At 40.9% G+C, this 25296-nt stretch overlaps 1 protein-coding gene and 1 long non-coding RNA gene across 3 annotated transcripts; both read right to left on the reverse strand.

Annotated features, from left to right (window-relative positions):
• Positions 1–577: 577 nt before the first annotated feature.
• LOC137785756 (uncharacterized) lies at positions 578–5768 on the reverse strand. The gene is made up of 3 exons (XR_011077532.1): positions 5634–5768; positions 4522–4630; positions 578–3766 (listed from the first exon to the last, which is right to left on the reverse strand). It is a non-coding gene; the product is annotated as an uncharacterized lncRNA (long non-coding RNA).
• A 975-nt stretch (positions 5769–6743) lies between these two features.
• Positions 6744–24952, reverse strand: hbs1l (HBS1-like translational GTPase). Of its 2 annotated transcripts, XM_068576783.1 has the most exons (18): positions 24753–24949; positions 24053–24121; positions 23668–23787; positions 23209–23460; positions 14213–14321; positions 13721–13971; positions 12707–12872; positions 12083–12200; positions 10983–11129; positions 10582–10656; positions 10323–10440; positions 9410–9478; positions 9198–9302; positions 8772–8862; positions 8536–8644; positions 8067–8167; positions 7797–7941; positions 6744–7525 (listed from the first exon to the last, which is right to left on the reverse strand). In XM_068576783.1, the coding sequence occupies exons 1-18, from the start codon at positions 24793–24795 to the stop codon at positions 7514–7516; spliced, it is 2100 nt and encodes a 699-aa protein (XP_068432884.1). In that variant the 5' UTR covers positions 24796–24949; the 3' UTR covers positions 6744–7513. The 2 variants fall into 2 exon arrangements, with proteins under 2 accessions (XP_068432884.1, XP_068432885.1); XM_068576784.1 differs by lacking the exons at positions 6744–7525; positions 7797–7941; positions 8067–8167; ... (9 more) ...; positions 13721–13971; positions 14213–14321 and adding an exon at positions 18630–22166 and having other exon boundaries at positions 24753–24952.
• Between the last annotated feature and the right edge of the window lie 344 nt (positions 24953–25296).

Genomic DNA, 25296 nt, shown 5'->3' on the forward strand with positions numbered 1-25296 from the left:
TTGGTTCAGATTTGAGTTTACAGTTGGTAAACTAGAGGTGTCTGAGCTCAGAGAAAGTTTTGGGATTTGTAAGTTATCTTTATTGCCAGAGTTTTCTAAGTCTGTGAGTTCGTCTGAGTCCAGATCAGACTCTCCTAGAGGATGAGTGTAGTCGTTATCTGGTGCCACTTCCTCTTGGTCCATGTCACAGACAGATTTGGTCATTTGTTTCAAGTCCAGTTTTTCTTTCTTTCCTGGTGTCAAACTAATTTTAGGGGAAGTGGAAAAGCCGTTTTCTTTACCGAGAGGATTCGTCTTTGACGTTTTCTGCTGTGTTTGCATTGCCAGCTTTCTTTTTTTGATAGTTTCCTTCAATTCACTTCCATGAATGGCAACTGCCTGTTTCATTTTACGTACGTTTCCAAGTTGTTTGTCAGACGAACGTTTAATAACAAACACTTCATTGAGCCAGGAGAGCAAGCCATTGCTTTGTTTCATCTCTATGTGGAACTGCATTGCAGGATTTACATCTGGGCCTTGCAAACCAATGTTGAAGTTGTATTGAAGGATATCATAAAAGATCGAATAATTTGTTCCACACAACCTTTCGGCAAAACTAGCCACTTCCATAATAGTCCCGTATGTCAATACATGCATGTCAAGCTTGTCTTTTGGCTGGTCTTTGTCCACACACAGGCTCAAACCTATTTCCTTGCAGTGAGGGTAGCTGTCCATTATCATCTCTTCCATTATTGAGAAGGTAGAGGACGGATCATTTTGTGCAGAGAGGTTTGAATCAGCAGAGGTAGGTGGACAAGGAATATCTATGTGACGAGAGTCAGATTCATCCCGATGATGCTTATGAATTCTGACTTGATAGCATTTGGGACAATATAAACTCCTCTCAAAGGTAGGTTCTGGTCTCCACCTTGTGTCGGGGAGTTTAAACTGTGTTTTCATTTTCAAATGAAAAGCCCTTTTATTTAGCAATTTCTTATTCTTCATTTTAATTAGAGTTTTCTCTGCAAAGGCACGGCGATAGAGCTCATTATCAAAATATAGATGGAAATTATACTCCAGTATCTCTGTGATGAAATACTTTTGGGCTGAGAGTAGAGCTGCGGCAAAAGTACCAATTTCAACCATGATGCCATTGGTTAGTAATTTGGGATCAAGATTCTGTTTTACTCCAGATCCTACATTGAAATCAATGCCTAATTTCTTACATCTGGAGTAAGAATACAATGGACATTGATCTTCGTGAGGTATTGAGAGGATTTGCTGAATATGATTGGCCCGTAATTGCCACAGCTTTAATTTAGACTCGTTTTGGTGTTTTATGTCAGGGGAACTATTTACATCATGGTCTATGATTGCAGCTTGAGAAGAACCAGCACAAGCTGCATCTGCATTTGGATTGTTCTGGGGATCCAGTTTCACATTTGTTGAGTATCTTCTTGACTTATGGATTTGCTTTTGGCTATTGACATAGCTCGATAGTTTCCTTTGTTCCAGTATAGCAGGAATTCGTGCAATACTTCTGGCGAGGTCAGAATCTGCACATTGTGAATCAAGATCCAGATTGTGTTTTAGGATGTCAACACAAATCTGATCAAATTTTCCACACAACTTTTCTGCAAAGTTTGTCACTTCAGCCATTGCTCCATAGGTCAGTTTGTTGATGCCCGGTTTCTTATTGGGTCGAGTATTGTTTACATTTAACTTCAGACTAATTTCCTTGCAGAAGGGATAAAGATCCACGCACTTCTGTGAAACATGTTCTTCAGTTTCAGCCTGTGAATGAGGAGGAAACCCACAGGCAACATCACACTCCTCCATCCTCGATATGCTGTTGAGTTCAGCATTGACACTGGCCATACTCTGATTAGCCATACTTATTGATGGTATGGGACCATGAAGTTCAAAGACCTCTTTTGAGCATTTGACTGCATCTTCACAATCTTTCAGTTGTCCTACTCTCTTCATAATTTCACATGTGAAAATATTTCTCTGGTATTCACTCTCCAGGCTGATGTCAAAGTTGTACTCAAGAATCTCCATGATGAAATTCTGTTGGGATGAATTCATTGCGATGGCAAATTTTGCAATTTCAACTAGAATATAATCAAACCGAGAGTCAACACTGAAGTTTTGCTTTGGGCCAAATCCAATGTTGAATTCAAGGCCAAACCTTTTGGACTCATGAAATGGACCGAACTCCTTTGCAGAGAGAATTTGTTTTACACGGTTTGCACGCAACTTCCACATGTTGTTCTCCGTTCTCAATTCCTCTTGTTCCATGTCACATTCAGTTGGTGCATTTTTTGGAGTCTGTGTTAGTTCTTCACTTCTACCAGGCTTTCTTTCATCAGGTTGACTTGCAAACCATGGGTTCAGATTTGAATTAACAGTTGGTAAACTGGAGGTGTCTGAGCTCAGAGAACAACTTTTGTGATTTTGACTGCCAGAGTTTGTGTCGTTGTCCAAGTCTAAAACAGTCTTTCCTTGAGGACAAGTGTGGTCGTTCTCCGTTTCCATTTCCTCCTGTTCTTTGTCACATGCATTGCCAGTGTAGGAGTCTAGATCAAACTCTGATATAGAACCAGTTTGACAATGGTCTCCCTCTGCCGTCCGAGTGGTACACAATTCAGTGTGTTGAGAGAGTGTGTTTGTCTCCATGTCTTTAGACTTTCCTCTTCTGTGCCCCTCCAACAGAAATGGTTTCTGTTGGAGTTCCATATTGGACAGTGCTGAGCCTCTGCTTTCTATGAAGGAGTTTGTCTGGAAAGAAAACGGCTCATTGATAAACTCCATGCTTATCTCACTACCAGTGGTGATAAGTCCATCTCTTCTTTTTAGTAGGTGTAATATCCTGAACCAAATTTGATTTTTTCCCTGTTGACCTTTGAGATCAAGTTCAAAATTGTGCTCCAGCACCTTCAGAACAATAAGTCTGAAGGATGCAGTCAGTATTTTGGAGAAGTGTACCAATTCTAGCATCACGCCCTTTGTCAACAAACCTAGATCTAGACTTTGTTTTGACCCAACATCAAGGTTCAGACAAATTCCTTCACAATAAGGAAACTTAGGGAGAGAAACATCCTCCATCAGTTCTTCTGCTGACATTGCTCCTGAATCCTTAAATTCATCCTCATCATCGTCACTGTGTGCTACTTCCATGTCTTCCAAGAGACTCTCTGTCTTTATGTATTCTTTGGATGCTGCTTGTGAACATGTGTATTCATCTCCATGGTCATCAGTATCATCCATCTCCACCATAAAGCTTCCAGTCTTACGCTCTGCAGATGCAATGTTTAGTCCATTGTTGGTTTTGCATTCTGGCTTTGATGACGTGTCAAAGAGAGTAAAAACTTCTTTTTTATCTTTAGGAGGTTTCTTAATCAGGTGTTTGGCTTTGTGCAGAATTTGAGCAGTAAAATCAGTCAGCTGTTTCTCATTTTCTAACCCAAGATCAAAATTGTTCTGTAAAATGTTAGTGATAAAATGCCCTTTACTCTTGTTTACTGTTTTAGCAAAGTCACAGACCTCAAGTATGACACCATTTGTTACTACTTGTAAGTCCATTTGTTTCTGTGTGTTGGATGCAACATTAAAATCCAACCCTATTCTATTGCTGTGATGGAATGGTTCTAGACGTACTGAATGTTTCTTTCCACACATAATGCGCCACTGCCATACTTTGTTAGAAGCCATCTTTTCTTGGTCTTCCAGACAGCAGGTGTCCATGTTGTCCATGACGTGATCTATTCTTCTTTGCCTTCCTTTCCTGTATTTAGTTCGGGAGAAAAAAAACGATAAATGATAAACACTATATCTTAGCCTTGTAGTTATACATCATTTAAATGTATTAATGAGGACATAAGTAACTAATAAATATCAGACATTTTATACTTAAATGTTCTCAAATGTGAGGGTTTGCACGATCTTGTTGTTAATTTAAGACACTTGGGTTTTGGACTGATGACTAAAAAACCTTTTAAAGTTATCTCTTTGACTCGTCCAGCTAAAGTTAACTGAGGCTGCATTGAGTTTCAATATGATGCAGGGGCCTGGGCCTGTCCAAAACTGCCGCCTGAGAAGCCCCTTCCTCTCCCAACACAATGACGACTTACTCCGTCCTTAATAGAGGAAGATTAACAGGCTTTTCAAGAGACAGAAGCTCTGCAATGTAACCGAACCAGACATTGTCTAATCAGCCATCTCTGGTGTTCACATCTTTAAATCTCTTGGTGTTTTTGTGCGACTGTTGCCAACCTCTCCCATTCTGCACAATTGTGTTATCTGCTGGAGTTATTTGGTTCAGTGTAAAAAAGAAAAACAGACCACTTGCTTCACGATGCGTTATAAAGAGACAAGAATCTCTTTATAAAAAGGGAATTCTGACTCATCTCCCCCCATTGACATTAGTTTTGATATGAATGTAAAGGCTCCCTGAGTTACATTAACGCACATTATTTAGATTATAATCTCTGTACATCGCAGTTACGATCTGTTCTGTAAGGATTTAATCTTAATACATACCTCGTAAAACAGGATTTAGCTGAGCTCGGAGTTCCTCCAACACGTCTGGTCCACACGGCATACCTGCATCTCAGTTGGACATCCTCCCATCAGCTGGTAAAGTGCAACCCTGGATGAAACCATTTTGAAAAGTTTTTAAACTCACCCAAAAATAGAGACAACAGAGTTTAACAGCGGTGGAAGAAGTACTCAGATCTAGCAATACTACAGTGTAAAACTACTCTGTTACACGAAAAGGACCTGCATTCAAACTCTCACTAGAGTAGGAGTATGAAAACAATATTTCAGAGGCGGTCCATGGTGCACGCCCCCCGGCTCATCGAGCTGACTACAGGAACAGAAAGCAAGGCAGCAGGAGCACAAACAGGAGACAGGAGCTGCTCAATGAGAACATAAGCTAATAGTGAAACATATGACGATACATGCAGTGTATTTAGTATGCATTTTTTCCCCCAACTTTTGCTGAAAAAAGTGCTTGGGCTTAAAGTGTTTAATTGAGCTCAGTGTAGGCCGACACATGACAGTGTATTTTTTTTGTCTCCTCTTCATAAGAGTATTTTACAACAGGTAAAAAAAATAGCAATACAATGTAAAGAACGGTCTTATTCTGTCTGGTTCTACAATTTCATAAATACAACAAATTGTATTTATAATATATATATATATATATATATATATATATATATATATATATATATATATATATACTTTGTACAAAACTACATACACATTTTATTTGGTGTAAAAAAAAAAGGGAAAATGGCTCTTTGGATAGGAAAGGTTGCAGACTCCTGGCTCAATACATCCTCATAACAAAAAAAACACGTGCGAGCTTGACTGTGTTTTTCGAAGTGGAGGCTAGCGTGACTCCAGTCAACAAAGTTCATGTTTTACGTTATAAAACACCGACAGTCCAAGAGGCTCCACTGAGATCTCACGACTCAAATAGGTTGCTCTTTCAAAAGTAATTAGATATTTCAGAAAGAAAACACTCAGTTTGTGTACACACAACATTCGCGGGGAAAACAAACAAACCCAGCAGCCATGACAGACTGTGGAGAAAAGCACAGCCATGATCGAAATAGGACAAAACAAAAAGAGTGAATACGAACCAAATGTTGGCTGAACACGCGTTGAATCTTCTTCTTTCTTGTTAACTGTACGCGCTGTTTCCCATGTGAAGTCTTAATGTATAAACAAAGACTGGAAATCTCTCCACAGCGGAAGAAACGCTGGGACGAAACATCCAGAGCCTTTGCAGGAAGTGACGACGACGATCTGCGGAGGAATTTCAAAATAAGTGTCTAAAAACTGAGCGTCAGTGATTAAAGTGGGATTTTAACAGTTAAAAATTAATCCATGTTTATTGCTCACAGGAGTGCTTTGGCTTAACTGTACTGTGTAACTAACTATAATGTAGTTGTGTATCCCTCTGAGCACCAAGGATACATCCCAGTTAATACGTGAATGGCCACAAAAGAACTCCTGTCTCAATGACAATATCTATTGTTCATTGTTAACCAGAGACATAACCTGACACCTTCGTTACATTGTTGGAGGTAAAAAAAAATAAAAAAAAAGAATAAAGATCCTCGACCTGAAACCCCTTACAAATGCAAAACACCGCCTGGCATTAATAGGCCTCTGTATCTGAAGTAATTCTTGTTATTTATCTCAAATTAATTGTATGTTCTTTTCATTCGTGTACTGGGAGTCACCATTAGTTTTGATGTGTAGGGCCTTTGCAGAGAGGGGGTACACCAAGTCATCTTTGTGTTCCTCTAAATTTTATAATAAAGCCTTTTTGATTGACTGCAGAAAATATAAGGCATAACGTTCGTCTTTAGATTTATGTCCTTTGACTTTCCGTTTGACGAGTTATTGTTTATTAAATTGTGATTCTCACACTACTTTTACTGAGGAGTTCATTTGACTGTCTTTGTCTTTCTCAACAATTACGAAAATACGTAGAAAATTGGAACGGACTTACTTTAAATGTTGTGGTCATTTCTTTAAAACTGAAGAAGTGTTCTCTACGATACTCACTCAATGACTGTGAGATGTGATTTGTGGTGCTTCCCACTGATCCGTGTCAAACCTGACGGGAAATTATCACCTCTACATTTTCACTTTCTACTTACTTTTTTAGATTTGAAATTTGCTTTTTTTACAAGCTAGAAAGAGGTGATTCACACTGCTGAAATCAAAACACACAACACATATTACTGAGGTCATGTTCATTTTGTATTGTCTTCCCTCACACCACCTTTTTCCCAACAAATGGAAGAAACAAACACAGCTTCTTCAACCCTCCTCCTCTCAGCAGAGTCTTTGATGAGAAAAAAAAAACAGACAAGTGCTTCAAAAAGCATGTTGGTGCTTTACTGTAGAAGTATGTCAAGTATCTGCTGACACAAATGAGAATGATGTCTCCTTATTCAGAGGTTAAAATGTTATTTCCGCTTTTTGTTCACAAACTACTTCGGTTAGACTGGCCCATGTCCCCTTGATTATGTCGTTTGAGATGCAAACATGTTAAAAAATTATATCAAATGTTTTGCCTTCAAGTCCCACGCGACATTACATCACATTTCCTTTCATTTTCCAATCAAGATAAATGATCAGCTACAGCGTCCTTCAAGAAAAGTACAGTGACATCATGTGGAAAATCTCAGCATGGCAAGATTGTTTTACAGAGCAGGAATATATTGTTGATTCGGCTTGAACGGGGGATTTCGAGAGAAGGAAGGTTTTTATGAACAAATTAATGGTTTGACAGGAGGCTCCTCAGCGTCCTGCCACGTGGGGTCTGGGCAGTTAGTGTTGATCCGAGCGGTTAGGTGGAGCAGCCGGTGGAGAGGGTGGAGCTGTGGTTGGACGAATGCGACGCTCCGAGTCTGGGAGGCACATCTCTTGAGAAATTGCACTTTGTCTGCGGCGGCTTGTAGTCTCCAGAGCAAGGTCCGACTGGCTCAAACGATGGAAATGCCCTTCATTTTTTGATCTGCGGCGAGGAAAAAATAAATAAAAATCACAAGGAAACTGACTCGGGGCAATTTATCAAAGCTGGGGAAACTACAATGACAGCCTTTGCCAAGCTGTCAGGTTGCATCTGTTATTCAATAAGACGTTTGTGTGACATTGTGTGATCCTTGAATCTAGGTGGAAGTTTGCGTAAAAAAAATGAAGACATTTGCTCAAGGTGTTCCTGAGATATCAAGTCCAGAATGAACCGCACAGACGTATTTACCAAAGAACGTATGGACCTTATGTACCTCAGTGACAACCCCCGCAGCAATTGTGGAGCCGACGTATCGTAGCATGAAGCGGCCCAGCTCTTTGTAGTCTTTGTACAGCTCTAATGACACAGGCCTCTGGGTTTGGATCTCTACGATGGCGTTCATACCTTTACTCAAACATCTTCATAGGAAAGACACACACAAGAAGTAAGTATAGCACAGCCACCTGGATATGAATGTTCTAACAAAAGAAACGCACACAGTAAGTCATATTTTGTAATATAAAAGGTAACAATGCACTCTCACTTTGGTTTCTTCTTAAGGACCTCGCCGCTGCTCTTGTGTAGAACGCTGATCAGTTTCTTAATGGTGGCTGGCTCACTTACTGTTTGGTAATGCAGCAAAACCTACAGGGAACACACACACACACACACACACACACACACACACACACACACACAGACGCACAATGAACCAACGTGAGCATAGAATTAAACAGTTGTAAGCCTGAACATCCAGGTCACATGCTCTGTGGTTGTAGGCCTCCATCTGTATCTGTCCAAAAAGTAATCACTTCAAACCTTTAGCAAATTACACACTTATTTGAAATGGTCCTAATTAGCATCTACAATATTGAGTTAAGGCCCCAAACCTTTTTTTTGGGAGAGTTTTTGTGACAAAATTGGACCGGACATATAAGCAGATGTAAGACAACCTGAAAACATAAAAACTGTTGGTAGTACAATTGTCTGTGTGTGTTTGTTCGCTCTCTTACTGGGAAGCCTTGCGTGATGGGCACCTCAATGTTGAAGAGAAGGATTCGGGCTCTGAACCGAGTGCAGGCTCGAATAGGCTCCTTGGGGTTACAGAACACACAGCCCACACTGGAGGGAAGCAGTTACCACGAATTATAGAAATGTGCGCAATCCAAACATACGCATAACAAGCACCACCAGTGAATAAATCAAGAGATGAACGGACATGCATGCATATAATAAATGAAACAGTTACTTGATCTTGATGATGTCCATGCCAGTGACTGTCAGGCTTACATGGTCTCCTGCTGCAGCCCAGTCCAGAGCCTCATCGTGGAGAGTAATGCCTGCAGTGTAAATACATTGAGTGTAATTCCCCCACCTGCCACAGGATGGCAGCGTTTACCACTCACTCACTCACTCACTCGCTCACTCAATAGTCATCCACTTTCAGAGAGGTAAAAAAAAAAAAAGGCCAATTTAAGTGCAGGTGTGTTTGTAGTTGATGTGTTACTCACTAAACAAAGAGGTCAAACTAAGTAGTTATTATTGTAAGCACAGCTTTGTGGAGAATCCTGCCTGAGAAAGTATGTTATATTGGAAAACCATGTATCCTGAAATAATTTCAAATGGATAGCTCTCCACCATGCCAGACTTGTAGCAAAGACACACCCATGCGTACCTTTGACAGTGCAAGTCTCATTGGGAGGCATCGCCAGTATTCTGTCTCCGTTCTGAACGTAACCAGCCTCAATCTTTCCGGTGACACAGAAGCCTGAACCCAGGTCTGGGAAGAGAATATGCAACATCAGCTTTAACATAGAAAAAAAGAGAAATGAGAAAAAGACAAAGAACAAAATCAAACGCGTTGGATGTATGCGTCAGTGATTTTACCTTTGAACACGTCGGAGACGCACAGTCTGAACGGTTTGTCAACAGATCTCTGAGGAGCTTTGAAGGAGTCTTTAGAAGAGGGGAGAAAACAGTGGTGAAAAAGTTTCCCTTTTACAGGAGGAATAATACTTTTAGTTTGTTTATTGGCCATTAGTTTAGACGATCAGACACTATCATTTGTTTCCCTCTTTGTCAATCAGTGAGTCACTTTCAAGTAATATTACACTCAAAATATGTGTTTTGAGTATCAAGCATTGACCCCCCCCCCCCCCCCCGTAGGCTTTATGCCGAATGTATAAAACTAAGCTATAGAGCTCATAGTTGCAGCTAAAAAATGCTACTAGAAAACATTGAGTATACCAGTGGCTGTTAAAGAAGTGAATTATGAAGGGCTTGGAGCAATATCTTTAATGCTCATTTTCACTGTGTAAACTTTGTTACGGCTGGAATCGGCTGTGATCTGTGAAACTACAGAGGTTTTGAAGCCACTTCTCATGTCTAGTATTTAATACCTTAACATAACACTTATTTTGTGAACTGAAGTTACGCTTTAAACCATTCAGGGGAAGGTTTTTAGCAGCATTTCTTTTTGGTGCAAACGAATGCTTGAATCAAGTGATCACTTTGGCAGCAGAGACAGTTGTATTTCATGGCGTCACTCCTTATCAGGAAAACACTTAAGACCGTTTTCACTCGTATGATTTCATTCTAGAGAAGCCGATTGAAATTGGACGTTTATATTGCCACATTTTAATGCATGAAAATCTAAACATAACAATTGATTTTGTTCCCATGATGAAAACAAAGCAGAATGGCAGCTTGTGCTTGTTATGCGTTTTTTTTTTGCTTACACCTTTAAGTGTTAAAAGGCAGTAAATGATGTGGGCAGCTTGCACTATGCAGTGTGCATTACCGATCTGCTCCAGCAGGCTGGGGCCAGAGTACCAAGAGGTGAGTTGTGACACTGCACTCCTGGTGACGAGGTTCTCTCCTGACAGGCCGCTGGTGGGGACGTAGAACACGTCCGACTCCTGGAAAGCACATAAACAACGGGTCAAACAAAAGCAAAGCTATGTAATAATTATACAGAGCCAGAAGTATGAAATCAGTTCATACACCAATACTGACTAGCTTAATATTCTCAAATGTTGAGTAACTTGGTGTAAACTCACCTTGAATCCTGCCTGCTTGAGAAAATGGCCGAGCTTGGAAATAATGTCTTTGAAACGGTCTTGTTGCCAGTTTACCTAATGTGTACATACACATAGAGGAAAAATACACGGACAAAAATATGTCGGTAACATCCCAGTGATTATAGAAAACTAAAATCACAAAAGTCCAATCACACGCACACACATCACACACACCCCTGGGCTTTTCTCCTGGCAGAAATGTTTTCTTATGCTTTATATTTAACTTTACCTAATTGTTAAGTATTGAACTTTCTAGTGTGTCAATGATGCCTATTGCTTGAATTCCTTTACATATTTTCACACGTCAACGGTCAAATCAATCACCCATGTTGTAATAATACAAAAAAAAACACCCCCCACTAATGTGCAGCAGCTCTGACCTGGTCCATCTTGTTGACCGCTACGGCCAGCTGAGTGACGCCGAGCGAGCGCACCAGCAGGGCATGCTCTCTGGTCTGACCACCGGCCTCGAAGCCCGCCTCAAACTCTCCTCGGCTGGCATCCACCACGAGCGCCGCCACGTCGGCCTGGAGAGAGAACAGAGGGCAGAGATGAGAACCTTTGGCGGGGGCAGATGTGGCCGTTTAACATCACACGCAAACTCAACTTGGTCGGTAATTTAACAACCGAACTCTGATGTTTTAAGACATAATACTTGTAAAACGACACCGCTTTTGTGAGCCTTAAGAGCGGTGTCTGTAGTGTTAAAAACTATTCATAGTCCCATCAAACCATAAAATTAGGAACTTTAATGTACAGAGGCTAATAGAGGGACATAAAATTACTTGATACGTTTTTAATTTAAGCTTAAAGCAACACATTCATTGTCACGTTCCAATGAAAATTACGTTCTTTGGAACAATTTTGCATTTAAACCCATGTGAGTTGTTGTCTCATTAGGTGAACTCAGTTATTGCTCTACTTCTATGACACATAAATACATCATAGAAACAGCATGCAATAATATTGTTTCTGGCGGTAAATTAATGAAGTTTACTGGAGATAATTACTGATTAGGCTGATAAATACCATCTTGAGCCTAAAGAGCATCTGACTGACAGATGGCTTCATTTGCTTGCTGCAGAAACCCCTTAGTCACTACATGATGAGGCTGAACGTGAGTACAGTCATTTGGTAAAAAAGAGAAATTACATAAGTAACTCAAAACAGACACAGACACGCACACCCATGCCTGCAAAACACCTTGTGACACCAACACCCAAAACCACGAAAGTTATTTCATTTCCCGCTGACGGGCGTGTCAAGCATATAGCGGAGAAGTTAAAAGGAACTAATTTTAATTGTGCGGCGGCTCGTTAACTTAAAAGAGATGCTTGGTTTCACCGTGAGACTCAATTAGCCAGTAACTAACTGATTGGAAGAATCATAATCACATGCATTATAGAATTGCATGAACTGTGACAGAAGCTTTTACGTTCCTCTACTCTACTACATTCATTTACTTGGATACTTGTTATACCTGTGCAGCTCCCGTGATCATGTTGGGGATGAAGTCTTTGTGTCCTGGCGCATCCATCAGGGTCACCACCTTAGAAGTCGTCTCAAACTTCGTCATGCCCACATCCATCGTCACACCCCTGGAGCAAACACACAAATATATATATATATATATATATATATATATATATATATATATATATATATATATATATATATATATATATATATATATATATATTTTTTTTTTTTTTAAATTTTTAAGGACCCACTTAAACAATGTGTGTGTCAAAATCCTGTGAAAAAAAATGAAATAAAACGATGGACGTGGATTGTGTGCAGAGCAGCTGGCCTGCCTTATAAGGTGATGTAGATTTAAACCCCCGCCCAATTTCATTTCAAGAGCAACGTTTGTCTGGTGAGCGAGGGCGAAGTCATTGATAAGTGAATACGGATTCCCACCCGTCACTTTCTGTTTCTGGCGTATTTCGCTTCCGTTTCACTCCGCTAACAACAACAGAGACGGCAAACGGGGACATGCGTTCTTCAAAATACATTTTCGTTGATAAAAAGGTCATCAATAGAAATCAAAGCATCAAATGTCCCCATTCATCACATTAGGAGTAGCTTCACCCTCAAAATGTACCTGTCCCTCTCCTCGCCAGTTTCATCCAGGACCCAAGCATAGGCGAAGGAGGCTTTCCCTGCTTTCTTGGATTCCTGCTCATACTTGTGCATGGTGCGCTGGTTCACGTTGCCCAGCAGATAAAGCAGGTGGCCCATCAGTGTGCTTTTACCCGCATCCACATGACCTGCAGAGAAGAACAATGTCACAATGCAGGCGAGTTGGGGCTGTAGACAGAAAGAAAAAAGGAGCTCAGAGTTGTGGGGAGTGATAGAGGGAAGGGTTAGGACAGAGGAAGAATGCAACAAGAGTGATAAGGCAGGTAGGGGAAGAGAGAAGATAAGATATTGCAAAGGGAAGCCACAGACGGGAGAAGGAAATAAGCAGCATTGCTCAAGTGGAGGCTGTGTAGACCGTAATGGGAACGAGGATCGAGGTTTAGAGGGGGGAGGGAGAGGACTGTGGTAAAGCGAAAGGTTTCACAGGCTCTGGGAAACTACAATCATCTGCACTTATGAAACTACCAAGTCACTTTTTCTGCTGTAACTGAGAATGAGAAAACATGATCGAGCAACTGCACTAGTCTGCAGTTCAACACATTCACTACTATTAAACCCAGACTTACAATTACAAATTCATGGATATGGTGGAACGACTGGGCTTTTTCTTTTTAACAAATGTTGAAGATTTTGTACGTGAATTTATTTGTGGAAGTTGGAGGAAAAAAAAAAAATCAGAAAAAAGAATTAACTCCCAAAATATTATTGTATTTGTAAATATGTAGAGTTCCTCCACATTATTCTATTGCTGTAGTTTTGAATGCATCATTCTATTCTTAAAATGTTACTGCACCTCCTCTGTGTATTTAATTACAGATCAATGTAGTTAATAAGGTAAGAAATTGTTTTTCATCTGCACATTAAATTTATTGCCGAATGGCCTTTTCTATCCCTTGTTATAATACTGATCCCCGAATTTGCTATTAACTGAAGTCAAATTTGAATTCATGAGTGGTTTTATGCATTTTCTTCCTACCTATAACCACCAAATTTAACAGAGGCTTTCCCCCCTGCCTCTTCTCCAGTTCAGCTTTGATATTGATCGACTGCCGGGCCTTCCCAGCGGAGCGGCCCGGGGTGGGAACCGAGGAGGACTCTTCTCCATTTGAGCCCTTGGACGGAGTCTCGGGACGCTTGGACGTGGCCTCCGAGGCCGAGGTTGCGGCGGCATTTTCAGGGCTGGCGCCGCGGCGTCCCGAAGCAGCGGCCACGCCATTTCCCCCTGTGCTGAGGAGGGAACACGGATGAGTTTTATCACGGTGGAACACAACTCCTCTCTGCAAAGATGATACGTGTGCCATTATGCGTCTTCCAAAATCAAAACACGAAAGTTGCATATCTACTCGGGTGATCACACACGGCTCAGGTTAAAGCCCTTATTTACTTTTCATTTGAAACAAAACTAGTATTTTGCAAAGATGAAATGATTTACAACGAAAATTGACAGAGGCATGCGTGTGTTAGGTACCTGGGAACATCAAAGCCCATGGTCTGCTTCTTTCCAGAGATGGTCATGCGGGCCACTTTGGGAACCACTTCACAGTCCAGTTTATTATGAGACGAATCTCTGCTTTTAGCTACAGGAAAGAAAGAAACAAAACTGTACACCTCACAAACAATGACAATCATGATGAAGCACTGTGGTATGTAACTATGAAATGAGGAACATATTGCATTTTTTTCCTCTTTAAAAAAAGGGCATAGAAGTGACCATCGCATGATGAATGATTTCTAACGAATCGGTGACGCTCGCTCCCGTCTTTCAAAACCATGATGAGACTGAAGGGTTTCTTGCATGCCTGCTTTTGCAAAATAGTCAAATAAAGTACATATCTTGAAGTGTGATCATCACTCGAGGCAATCCGTTGCTCACTGAGCATCAATCTATCAGACTGATAGTCCATATTCTGCAGCAGTGAGACTTATTGGGGTGATTGCTTGCTCATCCCAGTCCCAAATGGCCACCGGTCCCAGTCATCTCAAGCTGCTACTGATTCATTTAGACTGGGCTGCACAGCCAAGCCAACTGCACCATATGTGCATCTGTGTGCATGTGCGGGTGAGAGACATCCTGGTTCTGAGAGGGTTAATATCAGAAGTGGCCGTTGCCTCCCATCACGTAAATAGAGCAGTGTGACGAAGCATTTCGCAGAATGAATCTTCTGAAAAGGTGTTCGCCTCAGCAAAGTGCAGGGCTGGAGGTGAATGCATTATGGCACACGCAGATGCAATAAGAGATATCCACAGCACACCCTGAACTCCCAAACAGTGTTCCAACAACAAAACATTGAGGTCCTTGATCAAGAAAGAAAAGCAAGAAAAATACTGCTCCGAAGTTTGGTTTCCTTTTGATCTTTTAGGACTTGTTAAGGATTTTTTAAGGTTTGTGTAAAGTACTTTCTTAATTTTACAAATTTGGTTGAGCATGCAATTTAGAAAGCGTACTAATCCCATGTGTGTTCCTGTATGCTTCGTGAGGTTTATTCATCATAAAAAATACCCTGAGGGAAAATGAGAAGAAAGGAGGTGTGATTCAACTGAAATATTAATGGGTTTCTCTCACAAAGCATTCTCTGAATGACTGGCTCTGCATTAGAGAAAAAGTCCCTCTCATTCTGAAACACCGATTCACAAGTGAGGCAGCTCACTGCGACCCGAAGAGGGTGTTTTCATTTTAAAATAATGACATTTGTGTAACGTTTTTTTTTCCCCACATACTGATCCGTATCTATTCAAAAGTTGGGAAAAGAGCAAACAATATGATTTTTTTTTCAAAATACAACAGAAAAGGCACCTAAAAACAGTTACATATCTGTAACCTCACTGTCATCACGGTGTGTTTTCTGTCCTGCAGTGAGTGGCAACATGAGATGACAAAAGAACTCTCTGGGGAATTTTGGTTCTCTCTGCAAGCGGCTGGGGGCTTTTCATGTCCTTATTACAGTGACGGGGAGGTTTCTACCACCTGTGTGAAACAGGACACCAGCCAGCTTGAAATATACTGATATGGAACATCAGCTGTGAAACACTATATCCAATTAGATCAAAACTAGGATCAGCTAAATAAACATACCCTCAAAGTGCATAATCTTTAAGTTTATAAAGGTTGTATTTTTATTACATTTCTTTTATCTTCACCTTTATCTTAACCTGGGGTAAAACAGACAGGCACACCCTTTGTAACTCGCCAAAGGTCTTGCGAAATAAAACAACCCAGTTTCTAACTATACCGGACATGTCGCTCCGAACGCTGTAATACCTTTGCAAACAGCCGACTTGCCAGATCACTCTTTTTGGGCAGGCCTGGGGGCAACAATACAGTGCAATCAGGCTCTGAGGCTTAGAGCAGGATCTCTTTACACTGTTTGGAGTGGCAGGTAAACAGTTGGTGTCCTCCCATCCAGGATTTATCTAGAATAGGGGACCCATGCAGCGACGATGAGTGAGTGAGTCATCTCTACACCTAGGCCCGAGGGCCCAACTGAGCACAGGATAAGCGGAGTCCGACCAGGATATGCAAATATAAACCTCCCCCCCACTGCCGCCCCACCCCCACCCGTCCAAACACACAAGCAGGCAAGCAAAAGTAAATTAGCAAAAGTAAAATGACGAGCGTTGAAAGGTAAGGGGTGACAGAAAGGTCCACTGAGCAAGGTGCTTGTTCAAATGAGAGTAAGACGCCAACGAGAGAGATGTAGAGGTAGATGGAGAGAAATCTAGTCCAACGCTATCCCTTTAAAAGCACAACACTCCCAAAAACACTTGATAAACAAATTAACTGCTTTGATGGTAACAGCAACATAAAAAAAGCGAATTATGTGTATTAAATATTGATAATGAGAATCCCTGCCACTTGAGGCCGCTAAAGGCTGTAAAAGATTATGTTTGATTTCATCAAATCGTCATAAGAGTAGTGTGTGGGGGGGGGGGAACACATTTTAACTGATTTTACTTTTGTATCTGCCTCTGGATCCATATGTCTGTAACGGTTGGGGATCTCACATTACTTTTGTCTGGCTCTGGCTGAATCTTCAAGGAACAAAGTGAGCACTGCGTCCTCCAAACAGTGATGTTCACCAGTGAGCACCTGTCCCTGGCATGATCTACGTTTGGGATTTAAACCTAGCGAACTCACCCATTTCTGCTCTAAATGGATGCATACACTAAAAAAAAAAGTCAAATTAAAATTAAATTAGAGTTCAACCTTATTCACATTTGGAAGAAAAAAAAGTCGCTGAAGATGTGAATGAAAATGGATAGGAAGGAAATGAGAACCCATCTGACCACTTTCAAAATGACTCAACTCACACAAACGAAATGTGGGTATGACGATTCAACATTTCATAGAATTACAGCTATAAAGACGTCTCCTCGTCCATGACACAGACCTAACCAGAAGACCATAATATTTTTTTTCTTCCATACCAACCACCTAAGAACTCTCACCTTCTGCTGACCGATGCATAGTAGGATGCACGTCTCTGACCTACAGCACGATAACTACAATGATGTATATTTGTTGAATCCAAATATATACACGCAGTATGAATGGTTATCATAAGTGAAGCAAAATATAAATAAATGTACAAGGTGTTATGATGTTCCTACGAATTATACAATACTATATGCAGGTTATAATATAAGTATGATTTTCATTATAGAGATGGACGTCATAGAAAGGGCTACTTAAAGTTCAAGTCGCTGTATTTGTTCATGTTTTCAGGGTTGAACCTGATCCAGCCGATACAACAATGACAGCAATCTCGCGTACGTAGTTAGTGGAATACAGCTGTTGAAAAAAGCGAAATAAAATATTCTTCTGTGTGTTTTTTTAAACATCCTGGTATCGGGTTATATCGTACAATAATAAAATTAAAGCTCAGGTATTGGAGGGCAGAATGGAGAAAAAATATTCGGTGACACTTCAGGGGCTCAAAACAATTTGACCATGCTGTGAAATGAGAATGTAAAAAACTGTACACACAACACTGGCGTGTTCATCATCACACTCATCTTTTCTTAACAGATACTCTATCAACGTCAAGCCAAGGTTGCAATACATTAGAGAAAGGGGAATGTCAGGCAGTTGCAGTTGGCAATGTTGCAACTAAACTTTTCCCTACTATAACTAGTCACCTATACAACGATTAGGGAAGAGCTGCTGTAGGAAGGAACAGACTGCTGGAGCCGAATCAGAATGAAAGTCCACTTGAAGATAACTCGTCATGTACACTTGGCGTCCAACTTGAGCAAGCAACATGCAAAACAAACGGGAGGAATTCTACGATACAGATCGGTACCAAGCTGATCCAACAACATCCACGGTTGAGACTCATGACTGAATAGCCCTCTTCAGACGAGACGTTTCTTCACTGCCATTAAAAACATCGCCGTCATACTAAGGATTTTGTTAGTCAGGCTGCACAAGCACGTTTAAATAATTTTAAAAAACAGATTGATTTCTGAAGCCACTGTGCGCGGCTTCTACAAACGGTCCATCACTGCTTTACAAGCGTGTTTAGAAGCGTACGGGCCTTCAGCCTCTCTAGAAGTCAACTCTTGTATTTCTTGCAACAATTTGAAAAAGGAATCCCATTTTGTTTAGCCCTGTTTTTTCTTCTTCCTGTAAACAAACCACACCACAACAAAAGCAGTGGTATAGATAGTGCGTCAATCCAAACGCAGCCACATTCTTTTTGACCACTTGTTGTGAGTGAAATGGTATTTTCCAGCATTTGCACCACATCGCTAGAACGCTGCGTTTGTGCAACACTAACGCCTTGCAGAACTGCAGAGCCTGTAAAGACACGAAATGATTTGATCTGTCGAAGCCTTTGACAAAGCTGTGAAAGTCAAGAGACGTGATCAGATTTTCCTACGTAGGTGGTGAGTGAGACACACAGAGAGTGAGACGATCGGCTGAGAAGTCGACTCGGTGACATTTTCTCCAAGAGTGCAGCTTCCTGCTCAAACCCACACACTGGCCCGCCTCGAGAGAAACAGGACAAAACAGTTGCCGGACAAACCCACTTGTTAATAAAACCTATTCACTTCATAATGCTCACATCCAAAACACGCTGTACGCCGTGATACATATCTTCACTCACACAACATCCCTTATAGATCATATTATTTCCAAACACCCCAATGCTCCCAGGACTCCAGATACACTGAGAAACCTGTTTGACTTCTAATGTTTGACTAGTCATTATTATAACTATCTGCTCCTCATTGACTATCTTTTCCCCTAGGCTCGCCAGTCTGTTTGCCACCCTGAGGGGTTTCCTTTCACCCAGCACCTGTGTAAAGTTTACACAAATCTAGCCCAAACCCTTCCACTTCACTCAAACAGCATTCTCATAGGTATGACAACAATGAGGCAGTGCAGGAAAATGACTGAACAGTATGGAAAACTTGATATCAGCCCTGATCATTTACTTCCGTCTCGTCACTATAAGCACAGAGCAGTGTCCTAATGACAGTAGTTAGAAGTTTAGGCGGCAGGTTATTAGGGCGACAGAGAGTGCATACAACAGTGCTGTTATCTACCACCATTGAACCAGTTCCTGTCCAATCTGAAGGCTTAAACATGCATTTCTTTAAGGGAAAGTTTCTCCATTCAAACCAATACTAATGACTCAAACTAAACATGACACATGTCTCAGCAAACTCTGGCCTAACCTACAAAAAAATATGCATCCACGACAACAGATACATAATGCCTTCTGTTTAACTTCTTGATATTATCACCTTGATGATATCGACTCACTACTGTACAGACATTCATGCCCTGCTCATATTTCAGATCAAAATAGCGCGGGAAGTTTTAACTGGTTATGTAGAATTAACTCAACAACCCTAAAAAGATTATTTTTACACCCACCCACACACAGACACACACAACCAGAGAGACACAGGTGCATTCAGAGAATGTACATTGTCATTTTTATTTCAGAATTGACAAAATAAGTTGTGGCGGAGTGTCATGACACAACCACTGGGAATCAAACGCATTTGTACATCCTTAAGTTAAAAGCTTGTAAGAGCAAGAAAAGCCCTTTAATACTTTAAGTCTGAAGGCATTCATTTTTTAATAATTCAGTGCAATCTTTATTCACAGTGCCTGCCTTCAAAGTAAACTCATATGACACATTAAAAGTGTGTGTGTGTGTGTGTTTGTGTGTGTGTGTGTGTGTGTGTGTACATGCACTTGCATGAGTTTGTTCTCGCTCCCCCATGGGAAAATCTCCAGGTGTCCTCAAAACCAAAATGTCTACCCCATGATCTCAAACACAGGCAGCAATAAACCAGAACAATGGTTAACTGATCCATATTCCAATAGCTGCAGCACACCTGCAAACAAAATCAACCTCTTTTTTCGTTTTGAGGGTTCATGCAGATCAAAAGCAGAAAAGAGGCCATACATAAAGAGATACACTTTAAATGTTCCCTGGCTTAGATTAAACTACTTTTATTCTTTACAAAACAATGACAATAAAAAAAGCCAATGGCCATTTGAGCATAGAAAAATAAGACTCAAATTTAAAAAAGGTAGAAAAAATAACTACAGTAAATGAGAACTTTTAAAAGTTCCTAAAATACAATTTGTCCTTTAATACTTAGCTGTGATTATTTTCAAGCTGCCAGAGAGAATAATTAGTTTCTACTGCTTGGCCTAAAACATCATGTATGTGTATGCAGGAGCAACTTAAGACTTTTTAAATGCCGGTATAAAAAAAAGATGGATGATGAGTGCTGCATCTCTTTGAGATGATTTCAGTTGGTGGAGGAAAAGCCACCAACGTGGACGCAGCTGAATGAAGTGGATTATTATTAATTAAGCCATTTGTTTCCGCTCGTCTACCTGGTGAAAGCTTTTCGCTGATTAGCACGGACGATGTCGTCAGGTGAAGGGGCGTCAAAGCGGAATGGTACAATTGGCGAGAGCGGCGTCTGCTGCTCTTGTGATCTGTCTTGTGAATCACGCAGGAAAGCCTGGTAACCACTTTCCGTCTTCTGAACTCTTAATTTTCCCTTCAATGTGTTCCTCATCCTTTTCTGTTGAGTGTGGCTCCGAATTGACATTGTGACCGCAAATATTGATGGTTGTGCAAAAACGGAAGAATCCAGCCCCGCGTCAACTGATTTTGGAGAAGACGGTGAGAGGAGGTCGTTGTCAAAATGACACGGGCCCGCTCCATCCGACTGGGCCATGAGTGCACTCAAATCAATAGTCTGCTTCAGTTTAGGTGGCCTGATGTTTTGGTGGTATGGTTTGTGGTCGAGCTTACACTTGGTCCTACCCTCTTTAGTATTTTCTGCTAAGACACCAACCCTCTCAGGTTTTTCTGGTAAGAGGAGCGAAGTGAGGGAGTACTGTGACCCATTTGAGGTGGTTGAGGTTTTGCCTTTGTGTTCAGATGCCAATTGTGACAAAGAGAGCAGCTCAGTGATGCCAGGTGGTTGTTTCAGTGCAATTGCTGGAGATTCAATGCTAACGGGTTTAGGGAAAGTTAAGGAACTGTTGGGTTGATGCTGCAGAGCCAGCTGAGACAATGAGACGGTTCCAGAGAGGCATGCAGGGGTATTGTTGGTTGGTTTAGAAAAAGTGAGTGTGGTTGCTGGTTGTTCGGTGCTTTCTGACTGCGATTGAATGTGCGTATCCCTGCTTTGGTGCTGTGAAGCGATACCAGACAGCGAGAATGTTTGTGCTGGTGCGGCCATCCCCTGATACGTCACAGAAGGGATGCTGCTTTGGGGAGAGGAGTTACTGAAAGTTGGGCTGCGGTTTGAATGTTCCTGCATTAAATCAGCCAATGATGGGCTTCCCTTAGGGTCACTCATTGTGGCTTTTTTGCCAGTCCCAACTGCCACCGAGGGCCGATTGCAAAATAGGACAGAACTGAGACTTCCAAACCCAGGAGGAGCAGCCAGAGGAGAGCTTGCAGTTGGTTTCTTGGGGTTGTTTAGTGACAGACTACTGAGTGAAACTGGGAGGAGAGAAGGAGCCGAGCTGTGAGATGCCGATGTCATGCTTAAAGACGCCAACGTTCCCAATGAAAGACTATTCTGGCCCGGCATAATGGACACTGGGAAATTAGGTCCCATGGTGAGGGCACTTAAAGAGTGAACGCCCAAACCTTGCCCTGTGTCAACTGCTCCCGTCGCTTTACTCTTCTGCTTATGCTCAGACATGAGCTTTGCAAGATTGGCACTACAACCAACACCTGGACCACTGTTTTGATGGACACATTTTTGATCTTTAGAGGTGTTCACCACTGGGTCAGCCTTGTGTTGCAATAAGAGGTCACTCAAGTTTGGTGCACTTGTTTGCACACGCGGTTGTGTGTGTTTGCGGAAATCAGTCTGGGGTTCATGTGCATTGGATGTAATGTCTTTGTGAAAAGCAGACAAGCAGGCTCCTTACCTTACAAAAGCCAATTGCAGTTGCCAAAGGAGGAGAGACACGAGGACCACAGAACAGAAGTCAGATGAATTGACCATCAACAAAAAGGGAAAAGAACAGAAAGAAGGCATTTTGTTAAACACTTGCATGGCTAAAATGAGACATATACACGAGTGTTCATGTACACAATACAATTGAAAATTAAACATGGTGTTTTGATCAAGTATCTTTATTAAAGCTTTCAAAGAGAGGGTTGATAATCTTCTTTAAAAACATTTTTGATATTTTGGTGGAAGTCATTACATCCTGATAGCAATCAATGCTCTGAAAGATCATGGAAAACATCTGGTATCCGTGGCTATTGCAAGACTCTTATAAGCCTGTCCAATCATTTCAATGGGCACAAATGTAATGAATGGACGGGCTACTTGCCTGTCGATCAACCTGCCTGCACATATGCTGCCCCTGCGGTCATTGCTAGTCACTGAAGTCTTCCCCATGTTGATAGCTTAACAGCTGGGAGTACTAACAATAACCATATTCATTGTGTATATTTGGAGGTAGCCCTAAAGGGACAGGCTGTCAGTCTTGCAGTCTTGTGTTTTATTTTATATTATACATCTTAATTATAGTAATGTAAGAATTTAGATCACAAATGCTCAAATCCGGCACCTTAAAATACTTTGACTGGCAGAGTATTTATGTATACTGAAAAAACTACTTCTAATTATGGTTCCGATGGTGCAAATAGACTAGGCCTTAATTTAAGCACTGGTACAAGCCGGTATTTGTTATGTGTGGGAATTGTGTACTGTCTCTTTAAAAGGAAACTAGATGTATCAACTGCTACATTACAAGAAAGAAATGTTTTCCAATGAACTGTGAAATATCTCAATCTCAAACCATTTTAAAATAAGGTGCTTTGTTTGGCAAATAACTTGGGAAATGTTAAAATGTTACAAACAACCATTCTTAAATATATAACTAGAGTGGATCATTTAAGAACAACAATTTGTAATTAATTTTATTCCACAACCAATAAAATGATCATAATGTACCTTTCTCAGCCACGGCCTCAGGTTTGGTTCTTTGTGGAAGCGGCGATTTCTCCTGGCTAACTCTTGATACTGTAGCCGTCTCTTCACTGGTACTTTTGTTAAGTTGGGCTGTCTTGGCGTCTTCAGACAGGATGGCATCCAGTGCCTTCTGTGGGTCGAATCCACATCTTATGGCGGCCTGGGTCAGGATTGAGTCATGCACTGCATCTCCCAGCACAGTTCGCATATGGTCCAAACAGGAATACAGCTTGGCTATGAAGTACAACACATAAGTTGTACACATACATTTTATTTGTATTTCAGAAAGAATTAGAAATTTAACAAAGAACAAGAAAATTTCAGTTGAACTACTTTCTACAGGATCTTCAATGCACATTAATTTTCAAACACATATCAAAAGGTCTAAAGATCTCCATCATTTATAACTTGCATACCATAGCACGGCATTCATAATATTACCTTGGTCGAGAGAGTCAAGGTTGGTGGTAGGTGACATGGGTACATCATCTTCAATGTCTGCCTCATCTAGAGGCTCCTTTGGTGCTTGCCTTTCTTGACGCGAGTAGATGAACTGATTTGCTGTATAAAACACACACATCTTTACTTCTTGATTTTAAACTAAGAGATGTAATATCTCGTTAATTCTGTATAGTTTCAATCAATACTGTATTGAGTATAAAAAAAATCATAGTATTTTCATGACTGTGCTGTAAGCGGGTGGCTATCGTTATCCTTTGCGAAAATATGAATCAAATATGAAACAAAGTTCTCACAGAATAACATTGTTTATTTATTACCAAACATGTTCTTGTTGATCAACAATAGTGCATTTACTGATACCAACCTGTTCCTGGTGATATACAGCAGTAATCATCATCCACAGACTGTCCATACACGTCATCATCGTCAAAGTCTAGAAAGAAATATATACAATTAAGTTTCAATTGTTTTTTATTTCTCTACTTCACATAAACCTACACATGTAGCTAACAGCTAATGGACTTAAAGTGCTTAGAAACAGCTGCCAGTCACTTTACATCGTCAGCAAATTGTACACAATGCATCCAGATAACTAATGTTATGCAATTTCTTCACTTGACATTTTAGAAATCGGGGTGTTTACTAAGTTATTAAGCTCAAAGGGTGTCTGTATACCATATACAATGTATTAGAAGCTCGTAACATTATTATGAAAACACTTGAAAGTTAGCACGCTGGCTAAGAAGCTGGCGTTAGCTTAGGTTAACAAACACGTTATTAACGTTAGTTACTGTGATATCCCATCAAGTCTTAACGTTATAATGCTACCCTGAAAGCTTCGGTGTATGGGTAGAGAGCAGTATTACAGCGCAAGTCATATTGTGACACGACAGCAACGTTATGTTTTAGCTAAACCAGCTAGCGCTCGCTAGTAAAGCTACAGTCAACAACAGTGTTGTTGTTCTTTTTAGCTTAGCTTAGCGGCTAACGTGAACGAGTTTGTCGGTTTGAGGCCTCGTTGAGAAGCTTAAACATTCATTGACGCCTCGTTCGGGCTCCTCTACCTTCATCGTAGTTGTAACCGCGGACATTTCGGTGCCGAGACATTTTGCTTTAAGTGTCTTCTCTCGGCTCCAGCGTAAATGTGTTTTCGGCTCACAGGCAGTTGGGGCATGTGTCTCACTGCCCGACTGCCATTGCTGCTGCTGCTGCTGTGAGAATTAACAACGTGAGCTCAGAGCAGTTGGGATTCTCCAGCCTCAAAATAAATACTAAATAATCAGAGCTTTTTTCAAAAGTCGCTATATTTGTGTCTTTGTTGGGGTGCTAAACAATCTAGTGGTCAAAAATAAAAAATGCAAAAACTTCCTTTCAGACAAGTTTTTTTCTGGCTGACGTAACTTCCTGTAGTTTCTCCAACGCGACCTGAGATCAGATCTCCCAAACAAGCTTCACGATTTGCGCCCTGTTTGACAGACTTCCAGTCAGTTGATATTTGCGGAACTTATTAAGAGGGATGTTGTATGTTTGAATATCGTATATGAATGAGGGAAACACTTATTAATTTAAACCAGCATGTCTAGCTGAATATAGATCTAATGATGAGGG

The sequence above is a fragment of the Clinocottus analis genome, unplaced genomic scaffold, assembly GCF_023055335.1.
Source record: "Clinocottus analis isolate CAN_PGR_092001 unplaced genomic scaffold, fCliAna1.0.p SCAF_15, whole genome shotgun sequence".
Lineage (NCBI taxonomy): Eukaryota > Metazoa > Chordata > Actinopteri > Perciformes > Cottidae > Clinocottus > Clinocottus analis.